Source organism: Pan troglodytes, chromosome 7, assembly GCF_028858775.2.
Source record: "Pan troglodytes isolate AG18354 chromosome 7, NHGRI_mPanTro3-v2.0_pri, whole genome shotgun sequence".
NCBI classification, from domain to species: Eukaryota; Metazoa; Chordata; class Mammalia; order Primates; family Hominidae; genus Pan; species Pan troglodytes.
In genome coordinates, this window is record NC_072405.2 from 100,160,366 (window position 1) to 100,187,065 (window position 26,700).

Sequence of the window (26,700 nt, forward strand, 5' to 3'; positions counted from 1 at the left end):
ACAAACGCCCGCAGGGGCTTAAAAAGCAGCAGGGGTTCCTGCCCTTCCCCACACTGGCCGGTGTGGTCTGGGGCGGGCCTGATGAGTACCTGGATTTTCGCCCGGCGTGCTGGTAATTCCTACACTTGTGGGTGTTTGAGAGACATGAAGAGGGGAGGATGACCTCTTCCCGGAAGCGGGACTTCCATAAAAGAAGCGTGGGGGGCGGGCCCCGGGCACCTGTGGTTTGGTGAGTCCCCCAGGTGACTGTGATGCGGGGGTCAGCGGGAGAGGCACCCGGAAGCTCCCGGCGTCTGCACCCCGGCAGCGCGAGGAAATGCCCAAAGGTGGGTTCTCAAGCGTGGGAAGCTCGACCCTTCCCCGGGTCCTCGGCGAGGTGGCCGAGGCCGCGCCTTACGCAGGGACCTCCGCCGGGCCATCTGGGTGGCCCGAGTTCGCAGCAGCTTCTCTTCCGCTCGTCCCTCGGCCCTCTCGACGCGCACCCACCGGCCTCACCAAGTCGCACGCAGAGGGGCGGCGGGGCGCTGACCGAGGTCTAGGTCCCGATTGCCGCCGCTCGAGCCGCGCAGTTTGCCTGCAGACCTCGGTCCCCTGCCCGCGCAGCCTCGGCTCCATCAGGCCCGGCCCCTCGCCCGGGCCGCGGCTCCACCAATCGCAGACTTCGCCCGCCGCAGCCGCACCTGCGAGGAGGGGCCCGCGCGCCGCTGCAGCCGCCGTCGCAGCGTCCCCGCCCCGCTCCGCCCCTATCGCAGCGCCCGGAGATCACCCGCCTCCGGCGCCTGGCTCCCTGCAGGCGAGGAGCGGAAGCCGCTATCTGGAGGCGGACTCCGGCGCCACAGAGCCGGGGCAGCCGCGGCAACGGCGAGGCGCGAGGCAGGGGCGCCCGGCAGACCCCGCGACCCCGAGCCAGCGGGCGCCCCGAGCGGGCAGCCTCGCCGGGGGAGGCGGAGGCGGCCACGGCGGCCGCGCTCGGGCGCCCCTCGCGCAGCGCTCCATGCCCGTGTGGTGCTGCCGCTGCTCCCTGGCCGGTCATTTCAGGTGACTTCCTCGCCGGGGATGGGAGGGGAGCAGGCGGGGATGCCGCGCTCTCGAGCTTTTTGGCCTGGCCCGGGCCGGGACCGGGGTGGAGGGCGAGTGCCTGGACCGCAGCGTCCTCCCGCCTCGGCCGTCCTGCCTGGCGTGGGGGTGGGGTGGGGTGCGGTGTGGTGGGGTCCTTGCTCCGGGGAGCCCTGCGCGTTCCCTTTTCTCGCGCTGGACCGCGCGGGTCACGGGACTGCGGGACCGGCTAGGCCCGGACTGAGTCGGTTACGGCGAGCTGAGACTTCCCAGTAGTGCAAAGTTTTAGTGAAGGGTTCTACGAAGTGCCTGCCTCCCTAAAAAAAAATTATTTCTTAAAAAGTCTTCTAAATAATGTAATGAGTGGAAGGAAGGTAGGGAACTACATTTCAGTGTCATCTAGTCACAAATAGATTCTGCCTTGTTAAGATGTTAGCCATGGTAAGACGTGTGTGTTGTAGAAATTTAAAGAATGAGGCGGTTTTACAATCACCTTATGGGGAAAGGTTTTAGGGGTGATAAAATATAATACATTTCTAAAATAAAAGTATGTTTTCTAGATCTAGCACATTTGGTCAACACCTCAGTCATTGGTGGAAAGACCAGACACTAGAAACTGATTTTAACCCTGGGGTGAAGAATGGTTAAGCATAGGGAATACTTTAGTACCTTGCTTTACATATACTGATGTTCCAGAATAATTCTATGTAAGACTTCTTCCCTGGTAAAATATGAAATTTTGATGAAGCGTTCCTAAATAGTGGGTTTCATACAATTTAGGTAACCCATGAACTTGGATGGAAAGAAAGGTATATCATTTCACTAAATTTTAAAAACTAATATTCAGTTACAAATATAAGCAACAAATCACAGTAGTATCTGTGACTGTCATCAGTAGAGATCATAAAATATGTTTATATCACATTGCAGTTAATATAGAAATACTGTTTATACTTATTCAAAATTATAGTAACACATCACTGAATTTATTGAATGCAACAGAGAAGCACATACACATATATATCACGTTTACTTTTTATGACTGTTTTAATAGAATTAGTTTTCTTGTAAATCCTGTGTATATTTAAGAACAGTATTCAGAGAAGAGGTTAAGAAGCGTCATCCTATAGTAAAAGAGATGTAAGGCATAGAGAAAGTTTGGAACTTCTTTTGTAATAGCGATAATCCAAGCTTGTCTAACCTCTCAGTGAGTTTAGAATGAGTCTCTAAGTTGTGGATATTAAGGAAAAATTGTTTCATATAATAAACTGCTTGATTTTAACTTTTAGGCAAATTTGTTGACTACTGAGACAGCGGTTTGAAGGTATCAGATTCACTATGGAAAGTTTTAGGAAATAGGTTCCCCTAGTGAAACTTGTTAAACTAAATAAAGCCCATGAGAATCTAACATGCCTTTCAGAAAATATTGTGTGAAAGCTATTTGACACCTTTTGATGCACAGTGTAGGATTCATATTCTTTTGACTAATACTGGGTGTTGAATACCATTTGCTTCCTGCCGTGCACAGAAATTTGGAGTAGGGAGTGAAAACAAAGTATTTGCTATGTTTTGGTCTTGAGGGACAGAAAGAAAAACAAGCTAGCTGCCAAAGATAAACATTATGATTAATAAACCACACTTTTTATTGCAAAAACAGTTCTGTTGTGTCTAAAGTATTTTTTTTTTTTTTAGTTGTTTACCAGCTCCTTCAGGAATATGTTTCTGATTTACCAATGCTATTTCTCGAGCAGTTTCAGGTCAGTTCAGGTCATCCTGGCCAACATGGTGAAACCCCGTCTCTACTAAAAACTCAAAAATTAGCCGGGCAGGGTGGTGTGCGCCTGTAATCCCAGCTACTCGGGAGGTTGAGGCAGGAGAATAGCTTGAACCCAGGAGACACGTTGCAGTGACCTGAGATCGCACCACTGCATTCCAGCTGGGCGACAGAGTGAGACTGTCTCAAAAAAACAAAAAACACACAAAAAAACACAGATTATAAAACAGGTTGTGACATCTATTGTCTAACATCTGAATGGATAAGTAGTGAGAGAACTGTCCACTAACTTTCCAAAGGAAAAAACCTCTTCCTTCGTGTTCTGGAAGATGAAGAGTGTGACTGACTTCATTTGTGGCTTTAGAACCTTCTTTCCATGTGGTAGTATAAATTTGGTAAATTTTAGGTTCATGGTTCCAAAGACTAAAAATTCAGTTAGTAAAGCATTTCATTTTAGTTTGAATGATCATTTAAACAAGTACTGCTATGGTATGGAAAAAGTCTTTTTGTTATCCTGATATTATGTCCACACTATCCTTTGAAATGTTCTCTGAAACTTTGTGCTGTAATGTTTCAAAAACAAAAAATGGAAGGCCTCTAAAAGCATCTTAAATGTCAAATAGGCTTTTAACTTGCTTCCTAACAATAGAGTAACTATTTTTGCATGTAAAGTGCTGTTCTTTACTAGTTGCTAAATGTAATTGTACATATTTTCCAATTTTAATTTGTGCCTCGAAGAAAAAGTAGATTTTTATTACTCAAAATAAGCTCTTGTTTTAAATAGAACAAATATCAAATTGGAAATCTAGAGATTAACACTGTTCATAGACCTGTGATATACTGTGCATGTACTATAAAACATGTACAGCAATACTAAATTTATAACTTAAGCTCTGAATTTTTTAGAAAGAATAATTACTAAAAGTCTTGTTTCATTAATGTTTTATGTAAAACCAGTGAATCACACTTTCCGTTTTTTGTTTCCTTGTTTTTCTTTGTGTTAAACCACTATCAAATAGTAGGCAGGTTTACTACAAATAGTTTATCACAGAGTTTATACCAGTGGCTCCTGAAAAATCAGAGCAGATTACCTATACTATGTAAATTTAGATAAGCTAATGTGTAGAGAATTTGGATAAACTAAACTTTGGTTCTTCATTGCTTGAGGGCTGCACATGCAAAAAACTACTAGACCTAATATATAAATTCAACGGTGTTGCAGGATGCAAAATCAACATACAAAAGTGAATTGTATTTCTGTACATTAACACTGAATAATTTAAAATGAAATTAACAAAGGTATTTCATTTATATAATAGCATCAAAAAATGAAATACATAAGAATAAATTTAATAAATGCAATACTTGTGCACTGAAAACTACAAAATGTTGAGAGAAATTAAAGGTCTAAATAAATGGAAAGGAATTCTATATTCATGGATTGAAAAACTTAATATTCTGTTTTTTCTTTTAAGTACAGGGATGCAAGTTCAGGTTTCTTACACAGGTAAACATGTGTCATGGGAGTTTGTTTCATCACGCAGGTATTAAGCCTAGTACCCATTAGTTCAGGGGTGTCCAGTCTTTTTGCTTCCCTGGACCACATTGGAAGAATTGTCTTCGGCCACACATAAAATACACTCACATTGATGATAGCTGATGAGCTTAAGAAAAATGGCAAGAAAATCTCATAATGTTTTAAGAAAGTCTACGAATTTGTGTTGAGCCACATTCAAAGCCATCCTGGGCCGCATGTGGGTTGAACAAACTTGCATTAGTTGTTTTTCTTGATCCTCTCCCTCCTCCCACCCTTCATCCTCAGGTGGGCCCCAGTGTGTGTTGTTCCCCTCTGTGTGTCCATGTGTTCTCCTCATTTAGCTCCCCCTTATAAGTGACAACATGTGGTCTTTGGTTTTCTGTTCCTGTGTTAGTTTGCTAAGGATAAGGGCCTCCAGCTCCATCTATGTCCCTGCAAAGGACCTGATCTCATTCTTTTTTGTGGCTGTATAGTATTCTATGGTGCATGTGTACCATGTTTTCTTTATCCATTCTATCATTGATGGGCGTTTAGGTTGATTCCATGCCTTTGCCATTGTGAATAGTGCTGCAGTGAATGTACACATGCATTTGTCTGTATAATAGAATGATTTTTATTCCTTTGGGTATATACCCAGTAATGGGATTGCTGGGTCGAATGGTATTTCTATCTTTAGGTCTCTGAGGAATCACCACACTATTCCACAATGGCTGAACTAATACACTCCCCCCAACATATAAGCATTCCCTTTTCTCCATAACCTTGTCAGCATTTGTTATTTTTTGACTTTTTAATAGCCATTTTGACTGGTGTTAGATGGTGCCTCATTGTGGTTTTGATTTGCGTTTCTCTAATGAGTGATGTTGAACTTTTTTTCATATGATTGTTGGCTGCCTGTATGTCTTCTTTTGAGAAGTGTCTGTTCATGTCCTTTGCCCACTTTTCTGTGGGGTTGTTTTTTCTTGTAAATTTAAGTTCCTCATAGATGCTGGATATTAGACCTTTGTTGGATGCATAGTTTGCAAAAATTTTCTCCCATTCTGTTGGTTGTCTGTTTACTCTGTTGATAGTTTCTTTTGCTGTGCAGAAGCTCGTTAGTTTAATTAGATACCATTTGTCAATTTTTTTTTTGCTTTTGTTGCAATTCCCTTTGGTGTCTTCCTCATGAAACTCTGCTTGTGCCTGTGTCCTGAATGGTATTGCCTAGGTTGTCTTCCAGGGTTTATATAGTTTGGGGTTTTATATTTGAGTCTTTAATCCATCTAGAGTTACTTTTTGTATGTGGTATAAGGAAGGTATCCAGTTTAGATCTTCTGCATATGGCTAACTAGTTATCCCAGCACTATTTATTGAATAGGGAATCCTTTCCCCATTGCTTATTTTTGTCAGGTTTGTCAAAGATCAGATAGTTGCAGGTGTGTGGTCTTATTTGTGGGTTTTCTCTTCCATTGGTCTATGTGTCTGTTTTTGTACCAGTACCATGCTGTTTTGGTTACTGTAGCCCCATAGAATAGTCTGAAGTCAGGTGAGGTGATGCTTCCCGCTTTGTTCTTTTCACTTAGGATTGCCTTGGCTATTTAGGCTCTTTTTTGGTTTCGTATGAATTTTAAAATAGTTTTTTCTAGTTCTTTGAAGAATGTCATCGGGAGTTTAATGGGAATAGCATTGTATCTATAAATTGCTTTGGGCAGTTTGTATGAATTTGTATAGCCATTTTAATGATACTGATTCTTCCTACACATGAATATGGAATGTTTTCCCATTCCCGTCACCTCTGATTTCATTGAGCAGTGGTTTGTGTGTGTCATCTCTGATTTCTTTGAGCAGTGGTTTGGAGGTTTCTGATCAAAATGACTTTGATCAGAAGCCTCCAAAGGTACGGGAGAACCTAACCTTTGCACATACTTTGGAGAAATACCAGGGACAGAGCAGAATATAAAACATGTTAAATGCAGTTGCCAAGAGGTAGAAGCAGGCACGGGCAAGACAGCTGATGCATCTGGATCTGATCAGAGGCAGTAGTTGGAATGAGTCAGAAATAGATGGATTGAGCATATAAAACTTCCTCCCAAGGGTAGGCTTGCACTGTGAGGAGGGGTTTCCCTTAGTAGCCATGTCTGATTGGTGTCTGTTTTGGTCAAAAGAGGCTATGTAAGAGGAAACCAAATATTTGGGGTACAGGTTACTTTCTTTGCTTCAAGAAAGCTCTCAGTATGTCCTGAGGAAGTCTCCCCTATCCTAGGGTAGACTGGGAACTCTGAAGGTTATAGGGAAGTAGAAATGCCTGTCTCTGCCTGATTTTTTCTGTTTATCAACCTCCTCTGGGATCAGTGAGTTCAATCTTGTGAAATAACTGATCTATCCCATGCTTATTTATCATCTGAGAGTAGTAATAAACACACTTACCCACTAGTAGATACTTAATTTAATACTTCCAGACATTGTGGCTGTTACTGACTGTATGAAGATAAAATTAATTAAGGGATTCTATTCTAAAGTAATCTGTTGTATAATGCAGAACATTACCTGTGTGCAGGAGACACTCCATGTATTGCATGAAAATGTGAGAATGCTAAAACTAATTTCTAGAGAGCCAATTGAGAAAGAAAAATTGGAAAATAACATTAAGAAATTATTTTAATATATTTTTGAAGTCTGGGTAACATAGCGAGATCCTATCTCTACCAAAAAATATTTTTTAAATTAGCCAAATGTGGTGGCACACCTGTAGCCCCGGCTACTCTGGAGGCTGAAGCAAGAGGATGACATGAGCCCGGGAGGTGGAGGCTGCAGTGAGCCATGCTTGTGCCATTGTACTCCAGCCTGGGTGACAGAGCAAGAGCTTGTTTCCAAAAAAAAAAAAAAAAAATATATATATATATATATATATATATATATATATATATATATATATAAAATGTATATGTAGTATATTTTTTGAATAAAAATGTATAAACCTAATTTCTTATACGAAAATGCACAATTTATAATATATAAATACCGTAACTTTTTCTTAAAATGTGTATGACTATATATTGTATTTTAATGCACTCACCTTTTAAAAAGAAAGGTGTAGAGGAGACACTAGCCATTTCTAGTCTAGTTTCAGAGAATTATAAACTCCTCAACACCATGCTGTCTTTGATCATGAGAGAACTGCTTATTAGAGACTTGCCTAGAAGATACTTGTGAGAGAAAAGCAACTATTAATATTGGGGATATTTGGCCTTCAAGTTGGTATAGGTTGACATGTAGCGAAGCTACTAATTTGAAAGCATTAATCAGAAGGATTTTCTTTGCTTCTTTTATGGAACGATTAAAATATTTTATGTCTAAATAAACTCAGAGTAGAGATTGATTTTTATAAAGGCTATATTGACTATATCTCTTTTTATTCCCCCTTTTTTTTTTTAAAGAAACTATAGTGACACTGAAACTGAAGGAGAGATTTTTAATTCCTTAGTGCAATACTTTGGTGACAACTTGGGGCGAAAAGTTAAAGCGATGCCATTAGTTGAAGAAACTTCTTTACTGGAAGATTCGTCAGTGACTTTTCCTGTGGTAATAATAGGTAAGTTATTGTATTTTATCTTTTAAAATTATAGTTAATGACCCTTAATACTTTTATAAATCTACAGTTAGTACAAGTTCTTAAGATTTTATTGAAAAGTATTCTTAGGTGGTTTGATATGCTAAAAAACTAATAACCAAATCTTTGGAGAGTAATTGGTTTATCTGATTTTAGCATCTGTGTTAAAATGCAGTATCTTTTTAGTGAAGAACTGATATTACTACATTATTTTAAAATATCTCCTACATTTGTGTTAATTATATGACAGTGTCATGGTAATGTGATAATATTATTAGAGCTCTGAAGAGTATTCTATGTATATTATTGGATAATACCTTACAACTCTGCAGACTTCTGATGTTGGTAGGGCGGATACAGACAGAGAAACTGACACAGATGTTGAGTAACGTGCAAGTTAGTAACCGGTGCTGTATTAGCAATGACATTATAGTACTCTAAGGTAATGTTTACAGTTACCTTAACCACAACACTACTATTTTATATCCTTTGTATCACCTCAACAGATAGGCATTTAAGATATTAAAAATTAAACTATTAATAAAACATAATTCAGATTTATAAGCTTTTATAATTTAGTTTTATTGCATGCATTTAATTACCTGTTATGTATATTTTTCATCTAATATACAAAGTCGAGGAATTCAGACAAGGAATATAGTGTGAAGCTAACTAAGCCAGAGGAGAGAGTTAAGGAATATAGGTGCCTTGGTAGCATATGACTTCCTGTGTTTCTTTGACAGCTTATTTCAAAGTTAGTAGGAAGGGGAGAAAATTCATGTCCTCTGGCTTGTGGGAGGAAAAGAGGAGAGCAAGATTGTTCTATACTAGGTTGTATACTAGATTCTCCTCTACAGGATATGATAGAGGTGACAGTTTTTGTAATAGTTCTCAACCAAGAGATATCAGGGACCATACGTCATGTTTCATTTTCCCCCTTACCTCTAACCTTGGTTTTCTATCCTGAATGAATGGAGGAATCCTGTCTTCTTGTGTGGCTAGGCTGTGGGAAGGTCAGAAAAGAAAAACTTAACCTTCATTTGCACCTGCCCACTCCACTTCCCACAAAGCAGCCTATCCCTGTTTTGCCTCAGCTAGCTGTGAGTAGCTTAGCCTCATGTATATTTATATAGTGTCATTACTGTTGACAGTGGCACCACCAGCCTGAGCATAAAGAGCTAATTTCTTAAATATATGTTTTCTGTTGCCGCTGTAACAAATTACCACAAAACTAGTGGCTTTAAACAACGTGAATGTATTATTCTACTGTTCTGTGGGTCAGAAATTCAACATGGGTCTTCCTGGGCCAAAATCAAGGTGTTGGCAGGGCTGTGTTGCTTTCTGGAGGCTCTAGGGAAGAATGTTTCCTTTTCCTGGCTCCCTTCTGTAGCTTCAAAATCAGCAATGTCCTTTCTTAACCTTCTTTCATTGTCATGTCTCCCTTTCACCACAACTGGGAAAAGTTCTCTATTTTTAAGGACTCTAGTGATTAGATTGGGTCTACCTGGGTAATCTAGACTACTCTCCATCTCAGGATCCTTAATCATATCTACAAAGTCCTTTTGCTCTGTAGTAACATTTGCAGGTTCTAGGGGATAGGACTGGGGCATCTCTGGGCACGGTGGATCACGCCTGTTATCCCAGAACTTTGGGAGGCTGAGGTGGGCCGGATCATCTGAGCACAGGAGTTCGAGACCAGCCTGGCCAACATGGTGAAACCCCGTCTCTATTAAAAATACAAAAATTAGCCGGGCATGGTGGCGGGCGACTGTAATCCTAGCTACTTGGGAGGCTGAGGCAGGAGGATCACCTGAACCCAGGAGGTGGAGGTTGCAGTGAGCCGCCATTGCGCCATTGTACTCCAGCTTGGGCGACAAGTGAAACTCTGTCTCAAAAAAAAAAAAAAAAAAAAAAAGGAAAAGAGGGCCAGGCCTGGTAGCTCACACCTGTAATCCCAGCACTTTGGGAGGCTGAGGCGGGCAGATAACAAGGTCAGGAGATCGAGACCATCCTGGCTAACAGGGTGAAACCTTGTCTCTACTAAAAATACAAAAAATTAGCCAGGCATGGTGGCGAGCGCCTGTAGTCAGTCCCAGCTTCTCGGGAGGCTGAGGCAGGAGAATGGTGTGAACCTGTGAGGCAGAGGTTGCAATGAGCCGAGATCGCACCACTGTACTCCAGCTTGGGCGACAGAGCAAGACTCCGTCTCAAAAAAAAAAAAAAAAAAGATATAAGATTAGTTCTAAATATTTTTTATTTTTCTTTCAGTCTTTAAGGCTTCCTATTCTAGAATTATAAGTTGAAATCTTTCTCCGCTTTCTCTGTTTCTAGTATTCTTATGGTTTTACTTTTCTTATATCTTTGAGTACATTTTATTTGGGGTAACATATTAGGTAAGGAACAGGATTTTTTCTTTGCAGCTAGCAATTCTCTAGGTTGGATTAAATTTTTGAAAGGCAGAGATAATAAGTGGTAATCCAGAATAAAGGAATTATTAATTCATAAATGGAAGTAGTTCAGGAAATCCAGTTTGGTTTTAGTTAAAGCATATAAACATATAGGAGAGCAATATCAGGATTTAGGACTGGAAAGATGGTTGAGATGTATAATCACCTGGCAGTTTCTTGCCTGCTGCACAGACAAAACCATTTCACTGAGACCATGGCGTTGCAGTAAAGAAGTTGACACAAGGCCAGCCCATGTGAGAGAACTGCAGTTGTTCAAATTAGTCTCCTGATAAAACTCCTGATTGGTCGGGCGTGATGGCTCATACTTGTAATCCCAGCACTTGGGGAGGCTGTGGTGGGTGGATCACGAGGTCAAGAGATCAAGACTGTCCTGGCCAACACGCTGAAACCCCGTCTCTACTAAAAATACAAAAATTAGCTGGGTGTGGTGTCGCGCACCTCTAGTCCTAGCTACTTGGGAGGCTGAGGCAGGAGAATCGCTTGAACCCAGGAGGCAGAGATTGCAGTGAGCCGAGATCATGCCACTGCACTCCAGCCTGGTGACACAGCGAGACTCTGTCTCAAAAAAAAAAAAAACAACAACGAAAGAAACAAAACTCCTGATCCCTCCTGATGGCTTGGAGGTTAGGGTTTTTCAAGGATAGTTGGGTGAACAGGGGACTAGGGAATAGGGTGCTGCTGATTGGTTGGGGATGCCATGCCGGGGGTGTCAAAAATGGTTCTCTAGCACTGAGTCCAGCTCTGGGTTGGGGGGCCACAGGACTGGTTCAGTTGAGTCTTGGGTCTGAGTCTTGAATCTTGGGACCAATAGAGTCAGACAGTCATCAGAAACGCAAAAGTCTGAAAAGACATTTCAAAAGGCCAACCTCAGGATCTACAGTAGCGATGTTATCTGTAAGAGCAATTAGGGAAGTCACACATCATGTGACCTCTGGCTGCATGACTCTTCAGCAGTAAAGGATTATAGAAACTCTGCCTACATCTTAGCAGAATTCCGGCACCTCTCATAATCCTAACCTTGTGGCCTTTCATTAGTTTTAGAAAGGCGGTTTAATTTTGGGAAGGACTGTTACCATCCTTGCTTTAAAGTTAAACTATAAATTCCTTCCATGATTAGCTTTGCCTATACCCAGGAGTGAGGGAAGACAGCCGGCCTTTGAAGCTAGAAGCAAGATGGAGTCAGCCATGTTAGATTTCTCTCACTGTCATAATCTTTGCAAAAGTTGTTTCAAATGGAGAACACTGGATAGTCAGAAACAAACAATGAAGACCTTTAGAACAGAAGGCTAACATGATGAGGATTATGTTACCAAAACTTATGTGAATGTAGTATGTGAAATGATTGGGAGTGGGTGAATCTCAGGGCAGAGAAACAGTAGGAGACTTGTCTTTTAGGTGAAGTACAGGAATGAGAATAGCAAAGACAACTGACAAGATATAGGGGGCAAACTAGGTTTAGAACCAGAAACTGATTAACTTAGAAGTTTGCTAGTACCATACTTTGAGATAGGATAGGGTTTGAAGGAGAGGGCACCTCAATGAAGGGACTCATGAGCTTGCTTTTGAGCACATTACATTTAAGTTATTAGTGGGCCATTCTATCAGGTAGAATCAAGAAGTGGAATGGAAATGTGGGATATATCCTTGGGAAATAGGTCAATTTAGAGAACTAATTTTGGATGTCAGTAGCCTAGAGAGTTGAAGCCTTGAGTAGATGAGATTCCCAAAAGAAAATAGGAGAGAAGGCAGAGGTTAAAATCTCATGAAACATCTGGTTTTAAGAGATTAGAAAAGGAAGAACTGGTCAGAGAAAAGAGCCATCTTCAAAGTAGGACAAAAGCCAAGGAACAAGAGTATTAAGATGCATGACCTACCCCTTTCCACCTTTTATTTTTAATAGGAAATGGACCCTCAGGAATATGCCTTTCTTATATGTTATCAGGCTACAGACCGTATTTATCATCAGAAGCAATACACCCAAATACAATATTAAATAGTAAATTAGAAGAAGCAAGACATCTTTCCATTGTTGATCAGGTATTATTTCTTACATGTCAATTTAAAAAAAAATTTTATGCTGAAACAAGATTAGTTTTTATTTATATGAACTTTCTTAGTTGAAACCCCTTATTCTAAATAACACCTTATATCATTTTTATTTTAGATTCGTAAATGTATTCTGAGTTACTTCTGTTTATTTTCTTGAATTTATTAGAGCAGAGTTTTCTGAATTATTTTCTAATGGAGATTTAGTAGGTGCTCTGTGGTCAAGTTGGGGGTACTGCTTTTTATCATTGGAGCATCATGGTAAGCATTAGAATATACTATCTGGGAAATGCTGGCTTTTTTCAAACTCTGTCTCCCTTTTGTTCATTCAGGACTTAGAATACTTGTCTGAGGGCCTTGAGGGCCGATCATCCAATCCAGTTGCAGTACTTTTCGATACACTTCTTCATCCAGATGCTGACTTTGGGTATGATTATCCATCCGTTTTGCATTGGAAATTAGAGCAACATCATTATATCCCTCACGTAGTTCTTGGTAAAGGTCCACCTGGTGGGGCTTGGCATGTGAGTATATTTTTCTTAGCATTTTAGTGTATGTGAATTATTTGTCTTGATAAGACCAACTTTATTCTTAAGCATTATGATAATGTTATGTGTGATGTTTATCACATTTTTATTTGAGAAGAACTTTAATGCTGTTCAGTTAGTTAAATATGGGTTTATTACAAGTAGCAGTAAATCAAGCCAAATTTTATTACTGGTACAGTCTTAGAATAAGCATGTCTCTATACTATCTTACAAGAATTATGTAGAAAACATTTCAAGAATGTTTTGTATAATAAAAATTTAAAACTCACTTATTCATTTTAGACTTTACAGAATCTCACATAGTATTTCAAAGCAGTATCCATTATTTTCTTACATTTTCAGAATCTTAAATGAAAAATGTAAAAGAGGTTGTGTTAGTCTGCTTGTCTGCGATAACAAAATGCCGTAGAATTGATGGCTTAAACAACATATTTATTTCTCACAGTTCTGGAGGCTGGAAGTCCCAAGATGAAGGTTCCAGCCAGTTCAGTTCCTGGTAAAGGCCCTCTTCCTAGCTTTCAGATAGCTGCCTTCTCAATGTGTCCTCACATAGCAGAGAGAGAGAAATAGTCTCTTCTTATGAAGCCAGTAATCCCATTCTGAGGGACCTACCCTCATGACCTCATCTAGCCCTACTTACCTCCCAAAGGCCCCATCTCCAAAAGCATCACATTGGGGGTCAGGACCTCAACGTAAGAATTTTGAGGGTAGATACAATTCAGTTCATAGCAGAGGTTAAACCAGAGAACCAGTGAATTAAGGATTCACTCAGTGCATTTCATTAGGGGGCCAGTAAGTAATAATTGTTCATCCTTCCTGTGTTCTTAGCAGTTAACACTGTGTCTAGTGTGTAGTGAGTGTTCATTTGTTATACAAGTTGATGTTAAGTTAATTTAGTTTGCTGTGTTATGAATTACAGACTTCATGGGAACTTTAACATATTACATACCAAATTTTTAGTACAAACTTTGGTTGGCTATTCGTGTATTAGTGCAGTTTTGCACATCTGAAAAGTTGTTTACGTTTATAAAATGACTGTTTCAGGGTATCGGGACATTCCTAGATTAAATACGTCATGGGTTTCTTTTAAAATCTTTATTCTCTTTTTAATAATGAGTAGCAACTACCAAATTATTTGTTGCTTTTAGCTTAAGTTTTATGATTTTTACTTTTTCATATCAACTTTAAGCTTTATTTACAATAAGCTGCATCCATTTAGAGTGTATAATTTGACAAATGCCTGTAACTGTGAAACCACCAATACAAGATAAGAAAGAATTCTATCATGCCCAAAACTTAAGTGTTTATATTTTCTCTGTTAATTAGTAGCATTCTTAATTTTTAAAAAAGCCATAATGTATTTGGAGGTGGGGAGGGCATTTAGACTGCCTTCTCTGAATTCCTGAGGTTTTATTTTACTTACATTTTTCCGCTTAGAAGAATGATGAGTTGTGCAGGTGATAATTGATCTGTTTCATATCTTTCACTTATGTATAAAAAAGTTAAAGTATGGATAAACCCTGATTACTGAAAACACATTTTGAGCCAGTGATAAAGGTTAAAATATACCTAAAAGTTGCTGATTTTTTTCAGGCATGTATTCACTAAAATAGGGCTGTAAGTAATATTTCAGCTGTGTACCAGTTGCCAGTCATCACCTCTGTGAAGGTTCCTAATGTTCCCAGACATAATTACTTGATCCTACCTGCATTCCATATCTTAATCTTACTGTGCTTGCCTGTAGTACTATTTATCTGTTTATGCGACCATCTCCCCTGCTATGGTTTATGTACATCCTAATTAACCTGAGTCGTGACTTAAGACGTAAACTCCTTGAGTCATCACCCCTCTCTCCTACTTAGCTTCATATAGTTCTCTGTTTCTCTTGTGATCTAGTTTCTCATCACTCTTCTCTCTTCCAAACTTTCTGTGGCCCCTTGAACCAATTTTGTGATAAACAACTTGTTTGCTTTCCCACATCTTTAACCATTCAGTCAGATGCTGCTTCTGCTCCCTTTCTTGAAAGCTTACTATTTCCTAAAGATACCATTCCCACTGCAGCCCTCTGAAGTGGAGCCTATTCATTCTCCCATAGCCCTAAGTCCTATCAGTTTGGCTAGTAAGGTTGGTCTTCTCTTCACACCCCTATGCACTTGTGTAAAAAGCCCTGTTCCATTGAACAGATCATGCCATTTTCTAGCTTTTCTACCATTCCAGACTGTCTCCAGACTGTCTCCATTTCTGGCTTGTTTACCATTCCAGACTGTCTCCAGTTACTGAATCTGTGGCACCTAATTCATGGGTCTTCCATTATATCCCAAGTTTTGTTATCACCTTGAATAATTTTACCTCTACAAACATGACACAGAACCAAGATCTTAACCTTTTTGTTTCTTGGTCTCCTCATTCTTGATGATGTTGTATTCTTCATTAGCTACTCACTCCAGTGGCTCCACTGTAGATCTTATCTGTCATAACTACTCAACTTGTAAAAACCTAAATTCTCAAATGTCTTCCTTTCTGATCACAGTTTCCTGTTCTTCAAGCTTATCACCCAGTTAATTCACACTATAGATAATCTTTGAACACAGAGCGTGCTCCAGGCTGTGATCTTCATATCCTTACTTACCCAGCCCAGCTTCTGTAGTCCATGGAGTTAACTGTTCTCTTTAATTCCCTTAACCCATTGTCCTTCTGTCACATAGGTTTGTCATACAGGCAATTCATCTAACTATCCACTTTATCTTTTCTTACACTTGAGCAGTCAGACCCCCAGAAAAAAAAATTATACAACTGTGAAAATATTCTCCACTCTCAGTTGGGGCCAAAACACTACTATAACTTTTGATATTTCCTTATTAACTTCTTTTCAAACCTTTATCTCTTTTTTTTCTTTCATGCTTAGAAGTGGTCTTGGTTCTTATTTTACAGATAAAATGTAATCCATTAGGATTGAACTTCCACAATTTCACACTCAAACTGAAAACTTACACATTGATGCAAATTCTTTTTTTTTAATCCCCTATTATAATGGAAGAGATATTACTAAGGCTCACCTTCCAGCCACATTCTGGATCCCTGTCTTCCCAAGAACATTATTTATTTGATTTTCCCCATTTCTTTTATATCTTCACTTTCTCTGCCAGCTTCTATTGGTCAGTATGTAAACATGCTGAAATTATTTCCATCTTTAAAAAAATTTTAGGTGCCAGCTGATCTTTATCCTTTGGTTTATAGCTAACTTCCTGAAAGAGTTACCTATACATACATACTTCTCCCTGCCTTTGCTTTCTGCTCCTTAGCTTACTCACTCTACCTTCTGCCACCGGTTTTCCATTGGAACTGTTTTTTCTGAAAGTCGGTAACTTTCTTTTTTGCTTAATTTGATGACGAGTCTCAGAATTTATCTTTTCTGATCTCTGCAGCTTTTGACAGTGTTCATATCTTTCTTAGGTTCTCTGAATCTTCAGTCTCCTTGTTTTTCTTCCTGTTTGGTCACTCCTTTTCTGATACCTTTGTGGATTCTTGTCTTTTTTGTTGTTGTTGTTTTTGAGAGAGGGTCTCACTCTGTCATGCAGGGTGGAGTGCAGTGGTACAGTCATAGCTCACTGCAGCCTCGGACCCCTGAGCTCAAATGATCCTCCTGGCTTAGCCTCCCAGTGCTGGGATTGCAGGTGTGTGCCACCACACCCAGCTGACTCTTGTTCTTTAAAAATTGCCTTCTGTAGACCTTATCCCAAGCCCAGGTCTTTTCTTCATACTCTTCATTCTCCCTGGGTTATCTTACCTACTTCAATGGCTTGCATATTGATATTAATTGATTCCCAAATCAGAATTCCCAAAATCAAAACCAGCCCAGATTGCTGTTTCTCATATACCCAAGTAAATACATTCCCTTGATTATTCTGCAGGTGTCCTCAGACTCAACGTACCTAAAACTAACTATCTTTATCATCAAGTCCTTTCAATTTCCTTGTCATTAAATGGCATTCTCATGTAGTTACTCAAGCCAGGAACCTGAGAGTCTTCCTTGATTTCTCTTTCTTCAACTCCCATTTCAAATTAATCACCAAATCTTTTTCATTTATGATATTTTGGGTCCATCTACTCTATTTTGTTGCTAATATTGGTCACCGCTGTCTTTCACCAGAATTACTGCAAACCCTTTCTAAATGGTTTTCTTACTCATTGTCTCTTCTCCAATCCATTATCCATACCAAAGCCAGACTCATCTTTCTAAATTACATGTCTGAGATGTTACACCAATGCATAAAACTCTTCAGTTGCTCTCCATCAAACATATAGTATGTAGACTTTGTAATGTATCTCACCATACTCCGATCTAGCCCTTATTAGGTTTCTTGTCATATTCCTCTTTTTATCTCTGACATTCTGTGCTCTAGCATGCTTTTGTTGGGGAGTCCAAGTTCATTCTCAGTCTCGAAGATTCAATAGGATTCACAGGACTCAGTAAAGATGGTGTACTTGTGGTTAAATTTTACTATAGTGAAAGGATACAGATTAGAATCAGCAATGGGAAAAGGTTCACAGGGCAAAGTCCAGGAGAAACCAAGTGTAAGCTTCTAGATATCCACTCCTAGTAAAGTCACAGGTGCGTGGTGTCGAGGGATGTTTTCTGTGGGGTCAGTCATATAGGCCAGCAGCTCCCATGTGACTCACCTCTGCCTCCCAGAGCAAAAACTGGTATTCACATAAATCACATTGTTAGGATAAACTCTCATGGTTACACTGGTATAGCATTGCCAAGGCCTTAGGCATGCAAAACTCATGCTCATCAGGTAGAGTATTCAGGGGCTCAGAAGTTATTTCTAAGAAGGTGGCAGCCAAGCCCGGTTCTGAAGACAGGCTTTTGTTGGTAATGTAAAAGGTTGGAACAACGCAGGCCTGCTGAGTTAATCCTTTCAGGCACAAGGCTGAATTTCTTTTGACTCCTTGAAGGACACTCATATTTGCTCTCTTTATTAAGCTGCCACATGGATTTTTATTTGGCTTGGAATATTTTCCCTTTCTAATGGTACACCCCTCAGCCCATTTGTGTCCTTGAAGAACCAGATACTTTCTATATGCTCCTGCATACTTCTATTTAGTTTGCATCCTTTAATACTACAGTCTCCATGGCAGCTTGTATTCATGGCATATAGGTTACATGGGGAAAAAAGAAAGATAGGAGAAAAATGAAGAGATCAAGGCATTAGGGCTCTCAACCAACTGGAAGAACTGGTGCAGTGGGAATAATGTTAAAAAATTGTTGTCAGAAAGTGAAATAGTAGTGTCTTAAGGTTTTAGAGTTACAGGTGAAACTCTCAGGTTCCAAATAATCTCTGATAGATAATACATTCTTAACAGCTCCTTTTATGATGATTCCAGGTTCTGAACCTGGTATCAGGGCTAGCCTCCCTCAAAGCAGGTGGCAGCTTGCTACATTCTCTTTCTTGGGTGATTTGTATATAGTCACAAATGAGGTTTCACAGGGCCTAGCACATAGTAAGTACTCTGTGAAAGTCAGTTATAATAATAATAATATGCCCCATTTTCAAACTGGGTGTTATAGAAGCAGGGCAAGAAATTATGAGAAAAGGAGCCACTGCCTAAAAGAGTTGATTGAAAGAGATCATAGAGGTCATAGGTATAACAGGTACTTGGCCTTTGGGCTTTTCTTGCTTTGTATTGAACAAAGCAGAAATAAGTAGGTCAAGGGAGCTTGATGGCAAGCAGTAGCCTCAGCTCGTTTGTTTCTCAGGCATCCACTGCCTATTTCTGTATCCTTAAGAAGAGATGCTGCTGTATCCACATCAGCCTAGATTTTAGAATTATAATTGATGGAGGGGGGAAAAGCTTCTTTGTTGCTAATTAAAAGAAAGTTAATAATATTAAAATGGAAAGCCATCTAAAATTTTGGAACTTAATGAACATTTTTCCTTTTGTTCAAAAAGTGAATATACTGAATTTTTGTTTCCCTGACATAATATTGTACATCTGAATTATGTTGATCATAGACCAAAGTTATCAACATTGTGTAGGCATTGGATAATATTGTAAATTTGTTTTATAAATTTATAACTATATGAAAGAAGGTTGTCGGGATAATATCAAATGATGAAGGTATGTGAAAGTTTATTGGAGTAATGTTTTTGAGGTAAGTTATCCACCCATTTAGGACTGCAGGAGCGCAGCTTGTCCAGAGTCATAATTATTGTAAATGAGATGGATATGGTTAAAAAACAGACCAAAAAAAACCATGTTACTTCTTGTTTTTTGACTGTACATTTTTTTTTTTAAACTCTAATAGAATATGGAAGGCTCCATGTTGACAATCAGCTTTGGAAGTTGGATGGAACTACCTGGACTTAAATTTAAGGACTGGGTATCAAGTAAACGAAGGTAAAGATTGAACTGTATTAAAATTCTTTGATGTACGTTGAAAAAGAGAATGTGGAAAAATTTCAAAATATTTGTGATTTTGTCATGGCTGAAGAATATAAATGTACATGTCTTTCAAATAAAAATGTGTCCTTGAAGCAGTGATTATAATATGCTAGTTTTCATTTAGAGATGTTATAAAACTAAGCACAAAGCTAAGGGATTATTGCAGATTGGTTTCCTGTGACTTTTGTTAATCATGGGTTTATCTACTGTCTTGTTACATCACTCTCTGTTTAGTTACTTTCTTATCCATCCATATATTATTTTTCATACTTTATTTTTATGCATTGATATATAACTTTATCTATGCATATCTCTTATATGAATACCTAAACTCTGCATACCTAAAGTGTTTGACTTTCAGTATAAAGATTGTATATTTTATGATTGATAATTTAAAATGATGGATAAGCTAGAATCTGGCTTATGGTTGGCTAATTGGGTATGAAGGAACATATTTAATAAAAAAAAAATAAGAGTAGAACTGAGGGCCTGGTGCAGTGGCTCACGCCTGTAATCCCAGCATTTTGGGAAGCTGAGGTGGGAGGATCACCTGAGGTCAGGCGTTTGAGGCCAGCTTGACCAACATGGTGAAACCCTGTTTACTAAAAACACAAAATTAGCCAGGCATGGTGGCGCATGCCTGTAATCCCAGCTACTCGGGAGGCTAAGGCAGGAGAATTGCTTGAACCCGGGAGGCAGAGGTTGCAGTGAGCCGAAATCGCGCCACTGGACTCCAGCCTGGGCAACAGAGCAAGACTCTGTCTCAAAAAAAAAAGGACGGAAGAAATCTCACCTTGGAAAACTATAAATTTATTTATTTTAAGGGGAAATCCCAAAATTTAAAAAGAGAAATATGAAAATCCTGTCAATCATTTTCAAGGATAGTAAATATTAGATAAGAATTACTAATACAGAGAATCTACTCTAATTTGACTACTCACAAAATAAGCAAGAAGTTACGTAACCTTTGTTAGAACAGGGATGTAACATTTGAGTACTTCACTTCCTGCTACATAACAACCATGTTAATTCATAGAAATTTTCCTTAATATGAGGAAATTCAGGGAGAGCAAATTTACATCATCATGGGTAATTGAGATTAAACCTTTCCAAAAATTCATTTTAGATTTTTAAAAAGAATCATATATGGGTTTGAAACTTGAAGTAAAATTAGGCAAGTTGTACAGTTCTTGATCTTCTTAACTTGGCAAGTGAAATTGCTTAACACATTCTTCACTTTGTAAAAGGGTAAGAAAGAGAAAGCTTTATGATTTATGTACCAGAAGCATTTACTTTTCTAAATTATCCATATTGTGTTGAAGTAATATGTGCAAATGAATTTTGTGATAAATTTAGGTTTAGTTGCTGCCTTTGTATAAAGAGAAGACTCTTAGGTCTCTAGAGATTGGTGGAGTTTGAGTTCTGACTCTTATGACTTCTAGTGTTGTGATCCTGAACAAATAAACTAGTTGTCAATTTTCCATTCTGTAAAATGGAGATGATAATACAGCCATGTATTGCTTAATGATGGTGATATGTTCTGAGAATTGTGTCGTTAGGTGATTTCGTTGGGCAAACATCATAAAGTGTACTTACACAAACCTCCATGGTATAGCCTACTATACCCTTAGGCTATAGGGTATAGCCTGTTGCTCCTAGGCTACAACCCAGTACAGCATGTTGCTGTACTGAATACTATAGGCAGTTGTAACACAATTGTAAGTATTTTTGTATCTAAATATACAAAAAGTACAGTAAAAATATGATATAAAAGATTTAAAATGGTATACCTGTGGGAGGTACCATACCAAAAATGGTATACCTGTATAAGGGCACTTACCATGAATGGAGCTTGGAGGGCTGGAAGCTGCTTTGGATGAGTCAGTGAGTGGTGAGTGAATGTGAAGGCCTAGCACATTACTGTACACTAAGGTACACTTTATAAACACTGCACACTTAGGGTACACTAAATTTATTTTTAAAAAAGTAATTTTACCACAACTTTAAGATGGCTATGATGTCACTAAGCTGTAGGAATTTTTCAGCTCCTTTATAATCCTTTATGGGACCATTGTTGTATATGCTGTCCTTTGTTGATTGAATTATGTGACACATGACTGAAGAAGTAAAAATCTAAAGTTAATTCTAAATCTTAATAATAATTATTAAACTTCAAAAGAAAAATTTTTGTGAACTTCCCATTACAAGTTACAAACAGTCCCTGATTAATCATGGTTTCACTTAAGGTTTTTAGGTTTTAAGATGGTACCAAAGTGATGTGCATTTCATACAAACTATACTTTGGGTACCAATGCAACTGTTCTGTTTTTCACTTTCAGTATAGAATTCAATAAGTCACATGAGATATTCAACACTTTATTATAAAATAGGCATTTTGTTAGATGATTTTGCCCAACTGTAGGCTAGTGTAAGTGCTCTGAGCACATTTAAGGCAAGCTAGGCTAAGCTTTGATGTTCAGTAAGCTAGTTGTTATTAAATGCATTTTTGACTTAAAATATTTTCAACTTACAATTGGTCTATCAGGACAAACCCTACTGTAAATTGAAGAGCATCCACATCATGAATTATGTCAAATAATTTGCTTCTTATCTCTGATTGGGGCAGGGGATTTTGCTTGTTGCTTTGAACTTTGGAAAATGACATACAGACTAATGCAAGTTTTTCATAAAGAACGGTTATGTTTTAGCTCTGCTTGTGAGTAGGAAGACACATAGAGTGAAATGTCATCTGTTACTTAACCTAGATATAAGATGACTTTGTTTAGCAAAAGACAGATCTGAATTATTTTCAGCTGTTAGGAAAATAGCAGTGTACTAAAATTCATGTCAAGATGGCATGTATAATTTTAAGAAGCATAGATATTAGGCCTGTAATATCTCAATGATTGCCACGAAAATAATTCAGTTGATAGTTATAGATTATAATTGTGAGATAAAGTAGTCCAATTTTCAAATATCCACATTTTAATACCTTCATTTAATGAAAGTTTATCAAGCAGTGTATTTGAGCAGACACTATGCATGGCACTGGGGAAACAGAAGTGCATTAAATATAGTCTCTGCTCTCATGGGACTTCTTCCAATTTTTTGCTAAAAAGTAACTCATGAAGATTTTTAACTAAAAATAGTTTTGTTTTTTTTAAGTGTTAGGATAATGTATAGCTAAGACAGTCCAGCAGAATTAAAAAGCTATAAAAGCTTACTAGGTAGATAAGTAATAATCATGGAAACTGAAAGTAGTATCCTTATAGGATATTTTCCCTTTTCCTTTTTTAGGAACCTAAAAGGGGATCGAGTTATGCCAGAGGAAATAGCTCGCTACTATAAACATTATGTAAAAGTCATGGGTCTTCAGAAGAATTTCAGAGAGAATACTTACATAACTTCCGTATCAAGACTCTACAGAGATCAAGATGATGATGATAGTCAAGACAGAGATATTTCAACAAAGCATTTACAGATAGAGAAGTCAAACTTTATCAAGAGAAACTGGGAAATTAGGGGTTATCAGCGAATAGCTGATGGTTCTCATGTTCCCTTCTGCCTCTTTGCTGAGAATGTAGCACTGGCAACTGGAACGCTGGATTCTCCTGCCCATCTGGAAATTGAAGGGGAAGATTTTCCTTTTGTGTTTCATTCAATGCCTGAATTTGGAGCTGCTATAAACAAAGGAAAGTTGCGTGGCAAAGTGGATCCAGTGTTAATTGTAGGTTCTGGGCTTACTGCCGCTGATGCAATACTGTGTGCTTACAACAGTAATATCCCTGTGATTCATGTGTTTCGCAGACGAGTAACTGATCCAAGCTTAATTTTCAAACAGCTTCCCAAAAAGCTGTATCCTGAATATCATAAAGTCTATCATATGATGTGTACTCAGTCATATTCTGTAGACTCAAATCTTTTATCTGATTATACCAGCTTTCCCGAGCACCACGTGCTTTCCTTTAAGTCGGACATGAAATGTGTTCTCCAAAGCGTTTCTGGATTGAAGAAAATATTTAAGCTGTCTGCAGCAGTAGTATTGATAGGTTCTCATCCTAATCTGTCTTTTCTGAAGGATCAAGGGTGTTACCTAGGCCATAAGTCAAGCCAGCCAATCACATGTAAGGGTAACCCTGTGGAAATAGATACATATACCTATGAGTGTATTAAAGAAGCCAACCTTTTTGCATTGGGTCCTTTGGTTGGAGACAATTTTGTTCGATTTTTAAAGGGAGGGGCACTGGGTGTTACACGCTGTTTAGCTACAAGACAGAAGAAAAAGCATTTGTTTGTTGAAAGAGGAGGAGGAGATGGGATAGCTTAAAGCAAGTTTACAAGTAATTAAAATGGACAGTTTGCCATTAAAGATTTTTAATAGTGGTTTTGCAGTGTACTGGCTTGAATTTTCTGGACTTGAGTTAACTGAAGGAGAGCCTCAAACTATAGTAACTTCATTTTTAAAAGTTACTAGAATTTGGTATCCTGATTTATATTGTAATGTTTCAAAGGTGTCACTGTCAGACAAATAGAAACACTGCCAACTTGGTGTATCTTAAGCTTTCATTTAACTAAAACATTCTTTTCTTGCAAAACTTATTTTTCATGATCATTTTTGGTTATTTATTATACTTGATTCCAAAATAGTACAGCCTTGAATCTATAAAACTGTGCAGTCATTATGCCAGAAATTATCTTAAATATATAATGGGTCACCTTGCTGTTCAAAGGGTGGTGCAAGGTCCTGCAGCATCTTACATCTGTAGCTTGTTAGAAATGTAAACTCTCAGGCCCCACAACTTACTTCCTGCATTTTAACAAGATCCCCAAGGGATATGTATGCTCATAAAAATTTGAGACACTGGTTTAAATGAAAATGAATATAAGGTATGTATAACTGGGGGTGGGGTGAGGGTAGGAGGCATTTACAACTCAGATTTTATTTATTTTGAAATTATCAATTGTATAAATCTAATTTATTACCAAATAGGGTCTTTTAAAAAATATTTTTATTGTTGAAACCTTGACAGGTACTTCATATTCTTCTAATAATTTAAACAGTCCAATAATGTGGTATACACTTTGACATCCAAGAACTCACCAAGATGTTTTTCAGAGATTTATTCTCGATTTAACTATCATAGCATTTAATGAATCTGATTTGTAGTTCAATAAATTGTGGGTTGAACTACTTATCCCTGTGTGAACATTGAATTACTTTCTGTCACTGAAACTAAGGTATTTGGGTGTGGTAAGTACTTCGAAAATTGTAATATTGTTTGGGCATTGTCTAAATTATTAAAGGTTAAAATAGAAAATAAAGTCAGAATTTTTCTTTTCCATTCCAAAGGTGTACTTAGAGATCTCTATTAGTATTCATTCGAGATGACATAGCAGCTCATATCATGGATGTTTATTGGATTTATCTGTTCTAATTATCTTTATATGTGTGTTTACTGTCTGTGTTTTCACATAAACTGCTAGAATTTTTAATGTTAAGACGAAAACATCTGAAGTTCTCCATGGCAAATTGAATTTTTCAGTCATTTTCTTTTCTTTTTTTGGTACAATTACTTCATCTGGAATGTCTTCATTGAACTTCTCGTTATTCTATTTTTCTTAGAATTAAAAGTGGATTAATGTGTGTTTTTCTGTTCATTTTATTGCAGTATTAAATGCTTAAGCTTATTAGGACCATAATTCACTTTAAATATAATTGTATAGAATATATTTGCGTCGATCAAATAATTGCTTCAGATGAATTCTTAGACTCTTGATAATATCACACCTAATTTAACTTGATTTTACAAGCTGTACAATCCAGTTTTAGTTTTCTATTGTGATAATAACTTTTTTCAAACCAGTTTCACATCTTAATGAAATAACATTCTCTGACTGCACTTGCTTCAGTACTCTCTTGCCTGCCTGTTTTTGACCTCTGCATGAGTTGGATTAGATGTTTTTCTTACTGTCACTTCTAAATAGAAAATGACAGTGTTATAAAAAAGGGAAGGATAAAACCTTTGACATCCCCTTGTGTCTCAAAAGTCCACAGTTATTCAAACAATGGCTTTTTTGTGATGAGAGTATTTGTTAAAAAAAAAAAAAAGACTTCAAGAAAAATAAAAGTTCAGTGGAGCTGCAAATAAATCTGGTGAATAATTTCATCTTTGGTAATCTCCCATTTCCTGAGTTCTTCCTCAATCCAAGCTGTCCTGTGTGGTATATAACATTTGGGCATTTTCTCTGATATACTATACTCTCATGTTCTATAAATTTCTGTCCCGTAATTCTAACACTTTACATTTTTTCTTTGCTATCAGCTATAGCTATTCATGGAAGGGAAGAATCACTAAATACTTGTCTAGTTATAGCATGATGTGAGCATCTCCTCCTTATCCCTCGATGCCTGGCGTGGTGTCTGGCAAACAGTCCATAATTAGCAGATGTTGAAAGACCGTTTACAAAGCAGTATTTGGGGATTTAAAGTGCAATGATACAACAAAAAGATTTAATTACAGCTTCCAGTGTTTTGACTATGTGAACCATATCCAACTGCTTTTTTGAAAATCTAGTTCTATGTAATATATTTCTGTGGCATCAAATTTTAGTTGATTGTATTAGTCAATAGGAAGTGGTGGAAAATTTCTAAATAAATTCAACTATTAAATGCAAGTTCCACTAAATCTTAGTGTTTGGAACACTGAAGAACCCAGAATGAAACAAAATTAGACTGAATGTAAATGTCATTTAAAAATCTAACTGGGGGCTGGGCACAGTGGCTCACGCCTGTAATCCCAAAACTTCAGGAGGCCGAGGCAGGTGGATCACCTGAGGTCAGGAGTTTGGGACCAGCCCCGCTAACATGGTGAAACCCCATCTCTACTAAAAATACAAAAGTTAGCTGGGCGTGGTGGTGTGTGCCTGTAGTCCCAGCTACTTGGGAAGTGAGGCACAAGAATCGCTTGAACCTGGGAAGCAGAGGTTGCAGTGAGCTGAGACTGCATCACTGCACTCCAGCCTGGGCTTCAGAGCAGAACTATCTGAAAAAAAAAAAATTAAAAATCTAACTCGGTTACAGAGGCTGCTTGTTGCATAGAGCCATTTTGATCTGATCAGATCATACAGTTTTTAAGTTGTATACTTTCCTTGTGGGGGGAGGGGGATAAAGGGCCTGAGTACCCTAAGGCTAGTCTGAAGAGTATGTGAAATAAGGATTAAAGAGATACCCTGAT

General features: G+C 38.4%; 1 protein-coding gene across 6 annotated transcripts; it reads left to right on the top strand.

Annotated features, from left to right (window-relative positions):
- On the top strand, window positions 1–25,109 carry OSGIN2 (oxidative stress induced growth inhibitor family member 2). 6 transcript variants are annotated; one of them, XM_009455613.5, is made up of 7 exons: window positions 927–1,038; window positions 2,749–2,813; window positions 7,784–7,938; window positions 12,325–12,461; window positions 12,803–12,994; window positions 19,329–19,420; window positions 22,763–25,109. In XM_009455613.5, the coding sequence occupies exons 2-7, from the start codon at window positions 2,773–2,775 to the stop codon at window positions 23,790–23,792; spliced, it is 1,647 nt and encodes a 548-aa protein (XP_009453888.2). In that variant the 5' UTR covers window positions 927–1,038; window positions 2,749–2,772; the 3' UTR covers window positions 23,793–25,109. The 6 variants fall into 6 exon arrangements, with proteins under 6 accessions (XP_003951337.2, XP_528185.3, XP_009453888.2 ...); XM_054657393.2 differs by lacking the exon at window positions 927–1,038 and adding an exon at window positions 1,232–1,430; XM_054657394.2 differs by lacking the exon at window positions 927–1,038 and adding an exon at window positions 1,254–1,497.
- The last annotated feature ends 1,591 nt before the right edge of the window (window positions 25,110–26,700 follow it).

Coding starts and splice junctions, on each gene's coding strand:
- OSGIN2 (XM_054657393.2), top strand. Junction 12,995..19,328: donor CACCTGGTGGGGCTTGGCAT/GTGAGTATATTT, acceptor AAACTCTAATAG/AATATGGAAGGCTCCATGTT. Junction 19,421..22,762: donor TGGGTATCAAGTAAACGAAG/GTAAAGATTGAA, acceptor TTCCTTTTTTAG/GAACCTAAAAGGGGATCGAG.